This window comes from Oncorhynchus keta, chromosome 34 (genome assembly GCF_023373465.1).
Source record: "Oncorhynchus keta strain PuntledgeMale-10-30-2019 chromosome 34, Oket_V2, whole genome shotgun sequence".
NCBI classification, from domain to species: Eukaryota; Metazoa; Chordata; class Actinopteri; order Salmoniformes; family Salmonidae; genus Oncorhynchus; species Oncorhynchus keta.
Window position 1 is genome coordinate 77,841,814 of NC_068454.1, and position 15,779 is coordinate 77,857,592.

At 42.1% G+C, this 15,779-nt stretch overlaps 1 protein-coding gene across 7 annotated transcripts in view; it reads right to left on the bottom strand.

The window, feature by feature from the left end:
• LOC118380193 (myosin-10-like) overlaps positions 1-12,918 on the bottom strand; it is a 103,673-nt gene extending 90,755 nt beyond the window's left edge. For 5 of the 7 annotated variants that reach the window (XM_052495103.1, XM_052495104.1, XM_052495107.1 and 2 more), the window contains exons 1-3: positions 12,670-12,918; positions 9,351-9,537; positions 4,133-4,339 (exon numbers count right to left, since the gene is read on the bottom strand). In XM_052495103.1, the coding sequence (XP_052351063.1) occupies positions 4,133-4,339; positions 9,351-9,530 (387 nt within the window). In that variant the 5' untranslated portion in view covers positions 9,531-9,537; positions 12,670-12,918. The remainder of the gene's footprint in view (positions 1-4,132; positions 4,340-9,350; positions 9,538-12,669) is intronic. The other 2 variants (XM_052495102.1, XM_052495108.1) reach the window with 2 other exon arrangements.
• Positions 12,919-15,779: the final 2,861 nt, after the last annotated feature.

The following is a 15,779-nucleotide window of genomic DNA, read 5'->3' on the forward strand; positions in this document are numbered from 1 at the left end:
TATCTATCTTCCCTTCTATCCATTTCTCTTCCTCTTTCTATCTCTCTCATCCTTCCCTTCACTGGTTCATAGTCACGAAACAGGAGATGCAGCTCTCCTTTCTCCCCCGTCCTTCTCTCTCTTATATAAACGAGTGTGATGTAACACAACCCCTCCTCTTATATCTGTTACACTGATGTCACAGTTCTCTCTACAGAGTAACCCCCCATACACACACAGTCTTGTACAACTAACCTCGTGGGGACACACAATTCAGTCCCATTCAAAATCCAATTTTCCATAACCCCTAACCCATAAACTAACCCTAGCTCCTAACCCTTACCCATAAACTAACCCTAGCTCCTAACCCTAACCCATAAACTAACCCTAGCTCCTAAGCCTAACCCATAAACTAACCCTAGCTACTAAACCTTACCCATAAACTAACCCTAGCTTCTAACCCTTACACTAAAATTAACCCTAGCTCCTAACCCTAACCCATAAACTAACCCTTACCCATAAACTAACCCTAACTCCTAACCCTTGCCCATAAACTAACCCTAGCTCCTAACCCTAACCCATAAACTAACCATAACTCCTAACCCTTACCCATAAACTACCCCTAACTCATAAACTAACCCTAACTCCTAACCCTTACCCATAAACTAACCCTAGCTCCTAACCCTTACCCATAAACTAACCCTAACTCCTAACCCTTACCCATAAACTAACCCTAGCTCCTAACCCTAACCCATAAACTAACCCTAACTCCCACCCCTTACCCATAAACTAACCCTAGCTCCTAACCCTTACCCATAAACTAACACTAGCTCCTAACCCTTACCCAATAACTAACCCTATCTCCCAACCCTTACCCATAAACTAACCCTAACCCATAAACTAACCCTAGCTCCTAACCCTAACCCATAAACTAACCCTAACTCCTAACCCTTACCCATAAACTAACCCTAACCCATACACTAACCCTAGCTCCTAACCCTTACCCATAAACTAACCCTAACCCATAAAATAACCCTAGCTCCTAACCCTAACCCATAAACGAACCCTAACTCCTCACCCTAACCCATAAACTAACCCTAGCTCCTAACCCTTACCCATAAACTAACCCTAACTCCTAACCGTTACCCATAAACTAACCCTTGCTCCTAACCCTTACCCATAAACTAACCCTAGCTCCTAACCCTAACCCATAAACGAACCCTAACTCCTCACCCTAACCCATAAACTAACCCTAGCTCCTAACCCTTACCCATAAACTAACCCTAACTCCTAACCGTTACCCATAAACTAACCCTTACCCATAAACTAACCCTAACCCATAAACTAACCCTAGCTCCTAACCCTTACCCATAAACTAACCCTAGCTCCTAACCCTTACCCATAAACTAACCCTAACTCCTAACCCTTACCCATAAACTAACCCTAGCTCCTAACCCTTGCCCATAAACTAACCCTAGCTCCTAACCCTAACCCATAAACTAACCATAACTCCTAACCCTTACCCATAAACTAACCCTAGCTCCTAACCCTAACCCATAAACTAACCATAACTCCTAACCCTTACCCATAAACTAACCCATACCCATAAACTAACCCTAACTCCTAACCTTTACCCATAAACTAACCCTAGCTCCTAACCCTAACCCATAAACTAACCATAACTCCTAACCCTTACCCATAAACTAACCCTAACCCATAAACAAACCCTTACCCATAAACTAACCCTAGCTCCTAACCCTAACCCATAAACTAACCATAACTCCTAACCCTTACCCATAAACTAACCCTAACCCATAAACAAACCCTTACCCATAAACTAACCCTAGCTCCTAACCCTAACCCATAAACTAACCATAACTCCTAACCCTTACCCATAAACTAACCCTAACCCATAAACTAACCCTTACCCATAAACTAACCCTAACCCATAAACTAACCCTAGCTCCTAACCCTTACCCATAAACTAACCATAACTCCTAACCCTTACCCATAAACTAACCATAACTCCTAACCCTTACCCATAAACTAACCCTAGCTCCTAACCCTTACCCATTTTTTTTCTCACCTTTATTTAACCAGGTAGGCTAGTTGAGAACAAGTTCTCATTTGCAACTGCGACCTGGCCAAGATAAAGCATAGCAGTGTGAACAGACAACACAGAGTTACACAAGGAGTAAACAATTAACCCATAAACTAACCCTAACTCCTAACACTAAACCTAATTCTAACCTTAACACTATTTCTAACCTTAACCCTGAACCCCCGAGAAATAGCAATTGACCTTGTGGGGACTAACAAAATGTCCCCAGTTGGTAAAATGTTTGTTTGTTTACTATTGTTGTGGGGACTTCTGTTCTCTCTCTATCACACACACACACACACGCGTGCGCGCGAGTGTGTGAGTGTGTGAGTGTGAGTGTGAGTGTGAGTGTGTGTGAGTGTGTGTGTGTGTGTGTGTGTGTGTGTGTGTGTGTGTGTGTGTGTGTGTGTGTGTGTGTGTGTGTGTGTGTGTGTGTGTGTGTGTGTGTGTGTGTGTGATAGAGAGAGAGAGAGAAAGAGAAAGAACAGTGTGACATGTTTATCTTGTGCTTATACAGTTGTAGTCGGAAGTTGACATACACCTTAGCCAAATACATTTAAACTCAGTTTTTCACAATTCCTGACATTTAATCCTAGTAAACATTCCCTGTCTTCGGCCAGTTAGGATCACCACTTTATTTTAAGAATGTGAAATGTCAGAATAATAGTAGAGAGAATCATTTATTTCAGCTTTTATTTCTTTCATCACATTTCCAGTTGGTCAGAAGTTTACATACACTCAATTCGTTTTTGGTAGCATTGCCTTTAAAGTGTTTAACTTGGGTCAAACGTTTCGGGTTGCATTCCACAAGCTTCCCACAATAAGTTGCATGAATTTTGGTCCATTCCTCCTGACAGAGCTGGTGTAACGGAGTCAGGTTTCTAGACCTCCTTGCTCGCACACGCTTTTTCAGTAATGCCAACAAATGTTCTATAGGATTTAGGTCAGAGCTTTGGGATGGCCACTCCAATACCTTGACTTTGTTGTCCTTAAGCCATTTTGCCACAACTTTGGAAGTATGCTTGGGGTCATTGTCCATTTGGAAGACCCATTTGCGACTAAGCTTTAACTTTCCCTTCCTCATGATGCAATCTATTTTGTGAAGTGCACCAGTCCCTCCTGCAGCAAAGCACACCCACAACATGATGCTGCCACTCCCGTGCTTCTCGGTTGGGATGGTGTTCTTTGGCTTGCAAGCATCCCCCTTTTTCCTCCAAACATAACGATGGTCATTATGGCCAAATAGTTCTATTTTTGTTTCATCAGACCAGAGGACATTTCTCCAAAAAGTACCATCTTTGTCCCCATGTGCAGTTGCAAACCGTAGTCTTTTATGGCAGTTTTGGAGCAGTGGCTTCTTTCCTGAGCGATCAGGTTATGTCGATATAGGACTGGTTTTACTGTGGATATAGATAACTTTGTACTTGTTTCCTCCATCATCTTCACAAGGTCCTTTGCTGTTGTTCTGGGATTGATTTGCACTTTCTGCACCAAAGTACGTTCATCTCTAGGAGACAGAATACGTCTCCTTCTTGAGCGGTATGACGGTTGCGAGGACCCATGGTGTTTATACTTGCAAACTATTGTTTGTACAGATGAACGTGGTACCTTCAGGCGTTGGAAATTGCTCCCAAGGATGAACCAGACTTGTGGAGGTCTACAATTTTTTTCTGCGATCTTGGCTGATTTCTTTTGACTTTCCTGACTTTCATGCATGAAGTAGATGTCCTAACCGACTTGCCAAAACTATAGTTTGTTAACAAGTAATGCGTGGAGTGGTTTACAAACAAGTTTTAATGACTCCAACCTTAGTGGATGTAAACTTCCGACTTCAACTGTATATACTGTACATACACACATCTGTTTTGACTTTCACTTCTCCCTTGTATGCTGTGCAAGTTTGAGTCTATGTATTATTGTGTCCTGTGTGTGTGTGTGTGTGTGTGTGTGTGTGTGTGTGTGTGTGTGTGTGTGTGTGTGTGTGTGTGTGTGTGTGTGTGTGTGTGTGTGTGTGTGTGTGTGTGTGTGTGTGTGTGTGTAATGTACACTGACGTATATCAAGCCAGAGTAGTATCTCTCTCTGAGGTTGTGTAGGACGGAGGCTTCGTTGAGACAGGTGAGGTCAGCCATGTCCTCCACCTTACTGAACCTGGGAGGATTCATCCTCTGGACCTCCTCCCTGGACAGGGTCAGCTTCCTCTGGCTGTCTGTTAGCTCCACCTCCACCTCATCCCCTCGCTCCTCACGGATACTAGCAGACTGGAGGGTTGGTGTGGGGGGAGTGAGAGCGAGCGAGAGCGGGGAGAAGGGGGAGGAGATAGGGAGATGGTAGGGGAGAGATAGAGGCGGGGGAGAGAAGGAGGCAGGGAAGAGAGAGAGAGAGGTAGGGAAGAAAGAGAGAGCGGTGGGGAAGAGAGAGAGAGGGTAGGGGGAGAGATAGAGGCAGCGGGAGAGAGAGGCATGAAAGAGAGAGAGAGGTGGGGGGAAGAGAGAGAGAGAGAGAGAGAGAGGGAGGCAGGGAAGAGAAAGAGAGAGAGAGGTAGGGAAGCGAGAGAGAGAGAGAGGTGGGGAAGAGAGAGAGAGAGAGGGGGTTTGGGAAGGGACAGAGAGGTTAGTTAGATACTGATCCAGGAAACATCAACTAACAGCACAAGACATGACAAGCCATAACACATGGTACACATGCATAATAATAACACATGATAATAACACATGGTACACATGCATAATAATAACACATGATAATAACACATGGTAATAACACATCACAATAACGCATGATAATAACACATGATAATAACACATCACAATAACGCATGATAATAACACATGATAGTAACACATCACAATAACGCATGATAATAAGACATGGTACAAATGCATGATAATAAGACATGGTACAAATGCATGATAATAAGACATGGTACAAATGCATGATAATAAGACATGGTACAAATGCATGATAATAAGACATGGTACAAATGCATGATAATAACACATGGTAATAACGCATGATAATAAAACATGGTAATAATGCATGATAATAATACATGATAATAACACATGGTGCAAACGCATGATAATAACACATGATAATAACACATGGTGCAAACGCATGATAATAACACATGATAATAACACATGATAATAACACATGGTGCAAACGCATGATAATAACACATGATAATAACACATGGTAATAACACATGGTGCAAACGCATGATAATAACACATGATAATAACACATGGTGCAAACGCATGATAATAACACATGATAATAACACATGGTGCAAACGCATGATAATAACACATGATAATAACACATGATAATAAGACATCACAATAACGCATGATAATAACATGATAATAACATGATAATAACACATGATAATAACACATGATAATAACACATGGTACAAACGCATGATAATAACACATGACAATAACGCATGATAATAACACATGGTGCAAACGCATGATAATAACATATGGTAATAACACATGATAATAACACATGGTACAAATGCATGATAATACCACATGGTAATAACACATGATAATAACACATGGTAATAACGCATGATAATAACGCATGATAATAACACATGGTACCAGAGCATGATAATATCACATGGTAATAACACATGATAATAACACATTGTACTAACACATGATAATAAAACATGGTGATAATGCATGATAATAACACATGATAATAACGCTTGACAATAACACATGGTAATAACGCATGATAATAACGGTTGATAATAACACATGGTAAAAACACATCACAATAACGCATGATAATAACACATGATGCAAATGCATGATAAGAAGACATGGTACAAATTCATGATAATAACACATCACAATAACGCATGATAATAACACATGGTACAAACACATAATAATAACGCATGATAATAACACATGATAATAACACATCACAATAACGCATGATAATAACACATGGTTCAAACGCATGATAATAACACATGATAATAACACATCACAATAACGCATGATAATAACACATGGTACAAACACATAATAATAACGCATGATAATAACACATGATAATAACACATCACAATAACGCATGATAATAACACATGGTGCAAACGCATGATAATAACACATGATAATAACACATGATAATAACACATGATAATAACACATGATAATAACACATGATAATAACACATGGTACAAACACATAATAATAACGCATGATAATAACACATGATAATAACACATCACAATAACGCATGATAATAACACATGGTTCAAACGCATGATAATAACACATGATAATAACACATCACAATAACGCATGATAATAACATATGGTAATAACACATGATAATAACACATGGTACAAATGCATGATAATATCACATGGTAATAACACATGATAATAACACATGATAATAACGCTTGATACAAACACATGATAATAACACATGGTGATAATGCATGATAATAACACATGATAATAATGCATGATAATAACACATGATAATAACACATGATAATAACACATGGTAATAATGCATTTTATTACGCATGATAGTAACACATGGTAATAACGCATGATAATAACACATGATAATAACACATGATAATAACGCATGATAATAACACATGGTAATAATGCATGATAATTCAACATTTAAAGGCACTCACACATCTGAGTAATCTTTTTTTGCAGGTGCATGGCAACAGTTAAACAAGATGAAGGAAAAAGGACACCACACACTGTTCTTGATAGTATCACTGATCTTTAATAAGCTTATGTATCAGCCTCACGGCCTTCGTCGGAGCTTTGGTGAGTTTCTTAAAATTAGCACCCTTATGTAGACCTATACCCACCCACATCTGTTCCACGCATGGAAAGGGGTTGGAGGCGAAGGAAAAACAAATAAGTGCTACCAAATATAACAATATGCATTTCATAAATATTTGAATAAAGTGTTTAAATAAGACGTATTAAACACGTCTGTAAAACCACAATGAGGACATAGCAAGTTTTCATTAGTCATTGGGTACATTGTACAAAAAACACCAGAGTAATCTGAAATAGAGACATAATTCATGTTCAAATTCACAACATAACATACATAGGCATTTCATCATTAAGTCCTTTAGGAAATCATGTCTGGAGGGTGAAAATCCCAAAACATTCTCTTTTACTCAAAGTATTATTGATATCACTGCTCTGTTCTGCTCTGCTCTGTTCTGCTCTGTTCTCCTCTGCTCTGTTCTCCTCTGCTCTGTTCTCCTCTGTTCTGCTCTGTTCTGTTCTGCTCTGTTCTGTTCTCCTCTGTTCTCCTCTGTTCTGCTCTGCTCTGTTCTGTTCTCCTCTGTTCTCCTCTGCTCTGTTCTCTCTGTTCTGCTCTGCTCTGTTCTGCTCTGTTCTCCTCTGCTCTGTTCTCCTCTGCTCTGTTCTCCTCTGTTCTGCTCTGTTCTGTTCTGCTCTGTTCTGTTCTCCTCTGTTCTCCTCTGTTCTGCTCTGCTCTGTTCTGTTCTCCTCTGTTCTCCTCTGTTCTCCTCTGTTCTGCTCTGTTCTGCTCTGCTCTGTTCTGCTCTGTTCTCCTCTGCTCTGTTCTCCTCTGCTCTGTTCTCCTCTGTTCTGCTCTGCTCTGTTCTGCTCTGTTCTGCTCTGCTCTGTTCTGTTCTCCTCTGTTCTCCTCTGTTCTGCTCTGCTCTGTTCTGTTATCCTCTGCTCTTCTGTTCTGCTCTGTTCTGCTCTGTTCTGCTCTGCTCTGTTCTCCTCTGTTCTGCTCTGCTCTGTTCTCCTCTGTTCTCCTCTTCTCCTCTGTTCTGCTCTGTTCTGCTCTGTTCTGCTCTGTTCTGTTCTCCTCTGTTCTCTCTGCTCTGTTCTGCTCTGTTCTGCTCTGCTCTCTGTTCTCCTCTGTTCTCCTCTGTTCTGCTCTGCTCTGTTCTGCTCTGTTCTGCTCTGTTCTCCTCTGTTCTGCTCTGTTCTTCTGCTCTGTTCTCCTCTGCTCTGTTCTCCTCTGTTTTGTTCTGCTCTGCTCTGTTCTGCTCTCCTCTGTTCTGCTCTGTTCTCCTCTGCTCTGTTCTCCTCTGCTCTGTTCTCCTCTGTTCTGCTCTGCTCTGTTCTGCTCTGTTCTGCTCTGCTCTGTTCTGCTCTCCTCTGTTCTGCTCTGCTCTCCTCTATTCTGCTCTGCTCTGTTCTTCTCTGTTCTGCTCTGTTCTGTTCTCCTCTGTTCTCCTCTGTTCTGCTCTGTTCTTCTCTGTTCTATTCTGCTCTGTTCTGTTCTGTTCTGCTCTGTTCTGCTCTGTTCTGCTCTGCTGTGTTCTGCTCTATTCTGTTCTGCTCTGCTGTGTTCTGCTCTGCTGTGTTCTGCTGTGTTCTGCTCTGTTCTGCTCTGCTGTGTTCTGCTCTATTCTGCTCTGCTGTGTTCTGCTCTGTTCTGCTCTGCTCTGTTCTGCTCTGCTGTGTTCTGCTCTATTCTGCTCTGTTCTGCTCGGTTCACCATTTACTTCTGCCTGGCACACACACCCACATTCTCAGAATACGACTAACCACACACTTAAAATATGAATGTAGAATGACGACTGTGTGTGTGACTATGTGTGTGACTGTGTGTGTGACTGTGTGTGTGTGTTACTGCGGCCTCTTCAACATTAGGAGGCTGAAGGAGTGTATTGTTCTATTCCTAGAGCTCCATATCAGAACAGCAGAGAAACAGAGAGAGATACCCTGTATAGACATACTATAGAGTAGAGCGCCCATTGGAACCCTGTCACATTGTCGAACACAAAGAGCCTTGGAACACAGTGGAAACTGGGACACAGCAGAACAGAGAAGACCATTCCACACCTGTCAAACAGGCACACGCCTGGAGCTAATTATTCACCTGTATGAGGACTATTCAGAGTGCTGCAGATAGAAATGCAACAAATAGATCATTACAATGATTATGACATGGTATGGAATCATCTCAATTGAATGCATGGTGTGCTTATCTGCTATGTAGTTGTCAATGTCGTGCTCAACTGCACAGGACTGATGGACCCAGGGAGGCCTGTGCTGTGCCCCATCGTAGGGCAAGAGGTGTGCAACTCCTTGGAGCACAGCAGTGCACACAGCAGTGCACACACAAAACACCTGCTTCAACTAACAATGCCCTATATTGACGACCATGATTAGTTGATTAGTTGAAAAACTCGCCCCTCCCCCTAACCTCACCACCGGCTGCCCTCCACCCTGACCACGCCCATTGGCCCCGCCCAGCCCAATCACCTCAAAACCGTGCTTCTCGGATGGAACCCAGACGAGCCTCTTTGCCGCCCAATCAGCTTGGCTGGAGGCGGAGAATACGTGGCCAGTGGGGGTAGAGGAAGTGGGCGAACCTGGCACCGCCCCTGTGGACAGGAAGCGGGTGACATCATTGGCAACACCGCCCCCTGACGGCCTGGACATGGTGCTGCTGGCAATGAGAGAGAGATAGAGAGAGAGAGAGAGAGAGAGAGAGAGAGAGAGAGAGAGAGAGAGAGAGAGAGAGAGAGAGAGAGAGAGAGAGAGAGAGAGAGAGAGAGAGAGAGAGAGAGAGAGAGATGGGGAATGGGAAGGAGAGAGACAAGAGACAAGAAAGACAGTGTTAGACATTTTCTCACTAAGTCACATGTCACGTGAGTGTGAGTGAGTGAGTGAGTGAGTGAGTGAGTGAGTGAGTGAGTGAGTGAGTGAGTGAGTGAGTGAGTGAGTGAGTGGACTGAATAGTAGATGAAAATCAGAGCAGTGTATTTCACTGATCATGCATGAGAGTGTGAGTGAGTGGAGGAGGACTGCCTAACTATCAGACATTGACAGTGATGTGATCCCTCTCAAGAGAGCAGTAGTAGACTAGAAAGTACACACACCAAACACACACACACACACATAATGCACACACACACAGAAAATGAGAGCAGTAGGACCACACAGCCCAGATACAGTCCCGATAGTCAGAGATGGCATAATTGAAAGACAGAGCAAATCAAGGAGACAGTCAGGGTGGAAGAGAGAGAGATGGATGGAGGGATGCAGGGGGAAGGGAGCAGAGGGATACATCAACTGACTCAGTAAAGTGACATGACAGTCAGAGCTTAGAGAGAGAGAGAGAGAGAGAGAGAGAGAGAGAGAGAGAGGGGGGGAGAGAGCGAGAGAGAGAGAGAGAAAGGGAGGAGAGAGAGAGAGAGAGAGAGAGAAAGGGAGAGAGAGAGAGAGAGAGAGAGAGAGAGAGAGAGAGAGAGAGAGAGAGAGAGAGAGAGAGAGAGAGAGAGAGAGAGGGGGAGAGAGAGAGCGAGAGAGAGAGAGAGAGAGAGAGAGAGAGAGAGAGAGAGGGAGAGTGAGAGAGAGAGAGCGAGAGAGAGAGAGAGAGAGAGAGAGAGAGAGAGAGAGAGAGAGAGAGAGAGAGAGAGAGAGAGAGAGAGAGAGAGAGAGAGAGAGAGAGAGAGAGAGAGAGAGAGAGAGAGAGAGAGAGAGAGAGAGAGAGAGGAGGGGAGGTCTACTCCACAGTTGGCAGATATTACTGTATTATCATAGCAACAGTACTAAGATTAGGTCACACAGAGACACAGAGGACCTTTTACAGTCCAGTCCACTCTGCTGGAGTCACGAGTCAACCACTTCTAGTAGTCAAACACTGTGGGACAAAGACAGCTCTATATCAACATGTACCTCCAATCCCTGGCTTTAACAATCAAATCCTCCATGATGGGTGTGATTGTAAGGGAAGTACTGTGTGTATTAGTAGCCATTGAGTAGTGAAGCTGAGTCTGCCATATAGGCCATTTCTCAGAAGTGTCTGAAAACTAGTATGGATTGATTTAGTGATTGGTCTGAGGGTGTCAATCATCTATAGACTGCTTGTTTATATCTTTATTGGCTCCTAAAGGACACTGATATTGTCTACCCCAATAAATGACAACTCATCATTTGGATTGAAGCAGAACCCCTCTGCATCCAGTACATAATGTGAGTCTGAGTGTCAACCCGACCCAAAACACAAGGTCTGTTGCTGTCTGTCATCACAGATAAGGTGTCTACTCTCTCCACCCAGACCGCCCTGATTCCTCCCGTGTCATTCTGTCTGTCCCTCTGTCTCCGGCCTGAGTAGGTCTACACCTGCACTGACACCTACTCCTGTCTGTCATCACAGATAAGGTGTCTACTCTCTCCACCCAGACCGCCCTGATTCCTCCTGTGTCTTTCTGTCTGTGTCTGTCCCTCGGTCTCTGGCCTGAGTAAGTCTACACCTGCACTGACACCTACTCCTGTCTGTCTGTCATCACAGATAAGGTGTCTACTCTTGAGGAATGTCCTCTACCCAGACCGCCCTGATTCCTCCCGTGTCATTCTGTCTGTCCCTCTGTCTCTGGCCTGAGTAAGTCTACACCTGCACTGACACCTACTCCTGTCTGTCTGTCATACTGTGTACACACAGCAGATTACTGTTGATGAGTCACTCCAAACAGAGAGACAGAGTGCAGCTTCCTTACTGATGAGAGAAGGAAGATGAAGGATGGCCAGAAATAGTCATCAGATATCCTGAGGCATTCCTTATCATCTGTTTATACATGTCTGTCTGTATTTATCTTATAACAAAAGCTTATAGCACATCTGAACAAGGCTGTCTTTGGGCGTCCATCACTGACTGACCAAGCACACTCCCCAATACACCACCACAGTGCAGTATTAAAGACAATACTTGCGGGGTTTGTGTGGAGGTCAATGCGGGGGTGCGGGAGGAATGTGTGTGAGTGGTGGTGGTGGTGGTGGGGGGGCATGGTAACGCCTTTTCTTTACGCTTCAATTTGAGGAAAAAAAGCCGAGTGTTGTGGCAGCGGTGACATTGTGACTCAACCACCGCCTGAAACTGTCGCTGGCAGACAGACACACTAGCAAGCTCCCCCGTCCAAAATATTAGTGCGTCCGCTAACCGGAGCCATACGAAAGATTCCCATTCTACTACCTGCAACACCATACCACCCGACAAAAGCCATGAAGCCATACGCCAACCACACCTCGAGCATGAGGTATGAATAATGATTAGAGGATTCGTTATAGCATATAGCCTAATGATAGACTCAATGGACCACATTAAAGAGAGCGCATGGAATGTAGCCTTACAGTTAGCTTTGGGGTGGTCAGTCACTAATGTGGGTTAAATAATAACCTAATAATAATATTAATAATAACAGGTTAATAATACGAATATCTTACGGATAAGAAGACATACTAGCGTTATAATAATATACTTATAATAAACCTTTCATTAATAAAGCAACATAATTACAACTGCTTGCATTCTCTTGTCTAACAGCTTACAATATTTTCGGTTTGCTATGTGATCGTTTTGTACCATTCGTGGGCCTGCATGCTAACCGGAGGGCCAGGCAGCACGCCGCTGGAAGGTCCCCTATTGGGTGTAATTTTCGGCGTTATTCCACCCGCATTTAGACTAACCTAGCTAGGTTAGCAAGTAGCCAACACCAATGAAATATGATGCGTCGCCGTGCAGGATATTAGACTATCTACGACTGAATTAGAGTTGGCTATTGGTAACTAAATATCTCACCTTCACAATGTTCTCCGAGACGTGGATAAGTCTAGGGCCCGAGGAGGAATGAAATAAGGCGGGTTCTCCGATTTTTCCTGACTTAAATGAGGTGAGAGGAGCGTACCGCAAATGCGGCTTTTATCATTACACCGCTCTCTCAGTCGAAGCCGCACACACACATTCTACTGATCATGAAACAGACAGACAGAAGGGTGAGGGCGAAGCGCCGGCTTCAGGGCAGCACAGTCACTTCCTGTCTATAAACGAATAAAAAAATAACTTAAATGTAAGTCCCGCTTTATAAATATAGTCTTCGAATGAAAATCTACAACTGCAGTGAATCCCCGCCCATTGAATGAGACGATCCTGTCCAGCCCCTTCACTGGCACAGATACAAGCGACAACAAATGGGATCTTGAGAGATCCCAATTGCCACAAATCCTAACCAATCAGACAAAATATCGGGCAGTCCCATCAGTCTGACGGACGTGTGGAATGCCCAATTGGAGTAAAGTAGCAGGTGCCCATGCAGTTTTCTCGCGGTGGGGTAGGGAGATTTGCACGCTCTTTGTTGATGACAGCATCCCTTGTCTGTCACTCGGAGTGGGACGTAATAGTCCCTAGACATTGATCTAAGGTCGGTTTTGGGTTGAATTAAATGGTTAATGCTAGGTTTGGAGAAAGTACTAAACTGATCTTAGACCTGTGCACAAGGACTGTCTATTGGAAAAGCCGGGCTACTAAAAGAGGTGACCGCTGCAGATTCCTACGAACAGTTACCGTCTCCGAGTCTTATTAAGAATCCTGTGTTGATGTCTGGCTGGCGACCGCAGCTACAGGATGCTATAGTACTGCTCAAAGTGTTTTGCCATTTAAAGACAAAACCGGTGCACCAGTCATTGCTCATCAATTATTGTGATTATATGGGACTAGGTATTCTTCTAAAAATAGATCATTTCTGTTGCATCATGAATTTGTTTTAATGTGTTTTTAGGTAATAAACATGTGATAACATATTCTATGTAGTTTACAAGCCTGCACACCTTGCACAGTAAAGACACAGTAATTAACTGTATTGTAATAGAGGCAATCTTTTACAGATATTCAGGCCTACATGGTGACCAACTACACCTTTCCATTCAGCAAAAAATAAATGAGACTTTTATTTGACAATGAGAGAATCTGAGACTCAAGTACAAAATAAACCAGAATTGACTCATATCAATCAATGTGTTTTATTTGCTCTATAGTGCCATTCTTTTTCACATGGAAGTGCTTTCTGCCACAAACAGTAGTGAAATGATTATTTTTTGTGATACAACAGAGAAGGATGGGAAACGTATACAGTGGTATCTGTAGAAAATAATAATAGAGCACAGCTAGTAACAACCCGATTCCACTAACGTACATCCCAACATAACTTAACCTGCAATATCACAATTTTATTCTGGAATCTAATAAAACAACCAACCAGGAAGTCATCAAGTAATCCATCTGGCTATGTTGTTGTTGTGTGGGATGCGTTAAAAAAAAGACTAACACAGAGGTCAGAGTCCCCCCCCCACAGGATGTGGAACAGACGGGACCGGCCATTCACCTATAAATAGAACTCGGTGGCCATGGAGACATCGAAAAATAGGAAAGACACGGAAGTTTAATAAATGTCAATAACACCAACTATAACCGATCAATATGGTTGTAAATCATATCATGGAATCTGCTTTAAAAGGTGAAATATCCATGTTTCCTATTCAAAAGGTCAGTGTGTGTGAAGTGCTTCTTTCTATATACAGTATGCAGTATACAGTATGTGACGTCTTAAAATGCCATTTCAATAGCCATTTGTGTACTTTTACTGTGCTTTGTATGTACGTATGTGATATTTGCCTTTGAGTTAATCCATAGTGTCAATTTACTTCTGTGCAAAGATGCAAGTACAAGTTTCAGAGTTGTCTGTCCTTGTAGTAGGTAGAACCATACAGCCCTGGTATATCATCTAGTGGTCAAGACAATTGGTCAACACTTTACATGAAGTTATATAATTTAGATTCATGATATATTGTGCATGGTATCTGCTGGTAAGGTGCATAACCCAATGATTTTGAATTGTAAAACTGCAAAAGGAAAGTGAATAGATTCTATTTGAAATAATGACTTAGTTATTATGTAATACCACTCATGGCAGTTTAACTTAATGTAAAGTGTGACTAAATATTGTGGTAGTAACGGCATAGAAGTTAGAACTCTTCATCTCTCAATAACATCAGTATCCATATTTCAGAAACCATCCCTTTCCGAAGAGTTACACGATTCAACAAAATAGACAGGCAATAAAAACATCTAATTTGAACATTGCAAATCTTGTGCTAGTTACAGAATAACACCATAGCCTTCTTTTTGAAGGCATCACCCAATGCATTCGTCTCCCACATAGTGTGAGACAGACACCAACCAAAGCAGAATCATAGAATTCAGGATTAGTCCTCCATTCTAATTCAGCTTAGGGTGCTCTGCCAAGGCCTGGACACTTCCAACAATGTCACCTTAAAGGTAAACTCAGCTAAATGACGTTGCCACGAGCAGCACTGCAGTTATTGAGATGAGTGAGATACAGGACTTCACTCTCACAGTCACACACACGGGTGAAAGTAGATGTCATTTCTTCCCGGGATGGGACCTCCTATGTTCACATGATCACACAATTCCATATAGAATCTCTATTCATTCATTACATATAGAATCTATTCATTCATTACATATAGAATCTATTCATTCATTACATATAGAATCTCTATTCATTCATTACATATAGAATCTATTCATTCATTACATATAGAATCTCTATTCATTCATTACATATAGAATCTATTCATTCATTACATATAGAATCTCTATTCATTCATTACATAAAGAATCTATTCATTCATTACATATAGAATCTCTATTCATTCATTACATATAGAATCTATTCATTCATTCCATATAGAATCTCTATTCATTCATTCCATATAGAATATATTCATTCATTACATATAGAATCTCTATTAATTCATTACATATATAATCTATTCATTAATTACATATATAATCTGTATTCATTCATTCCATATAGAATCTATTCATTCATT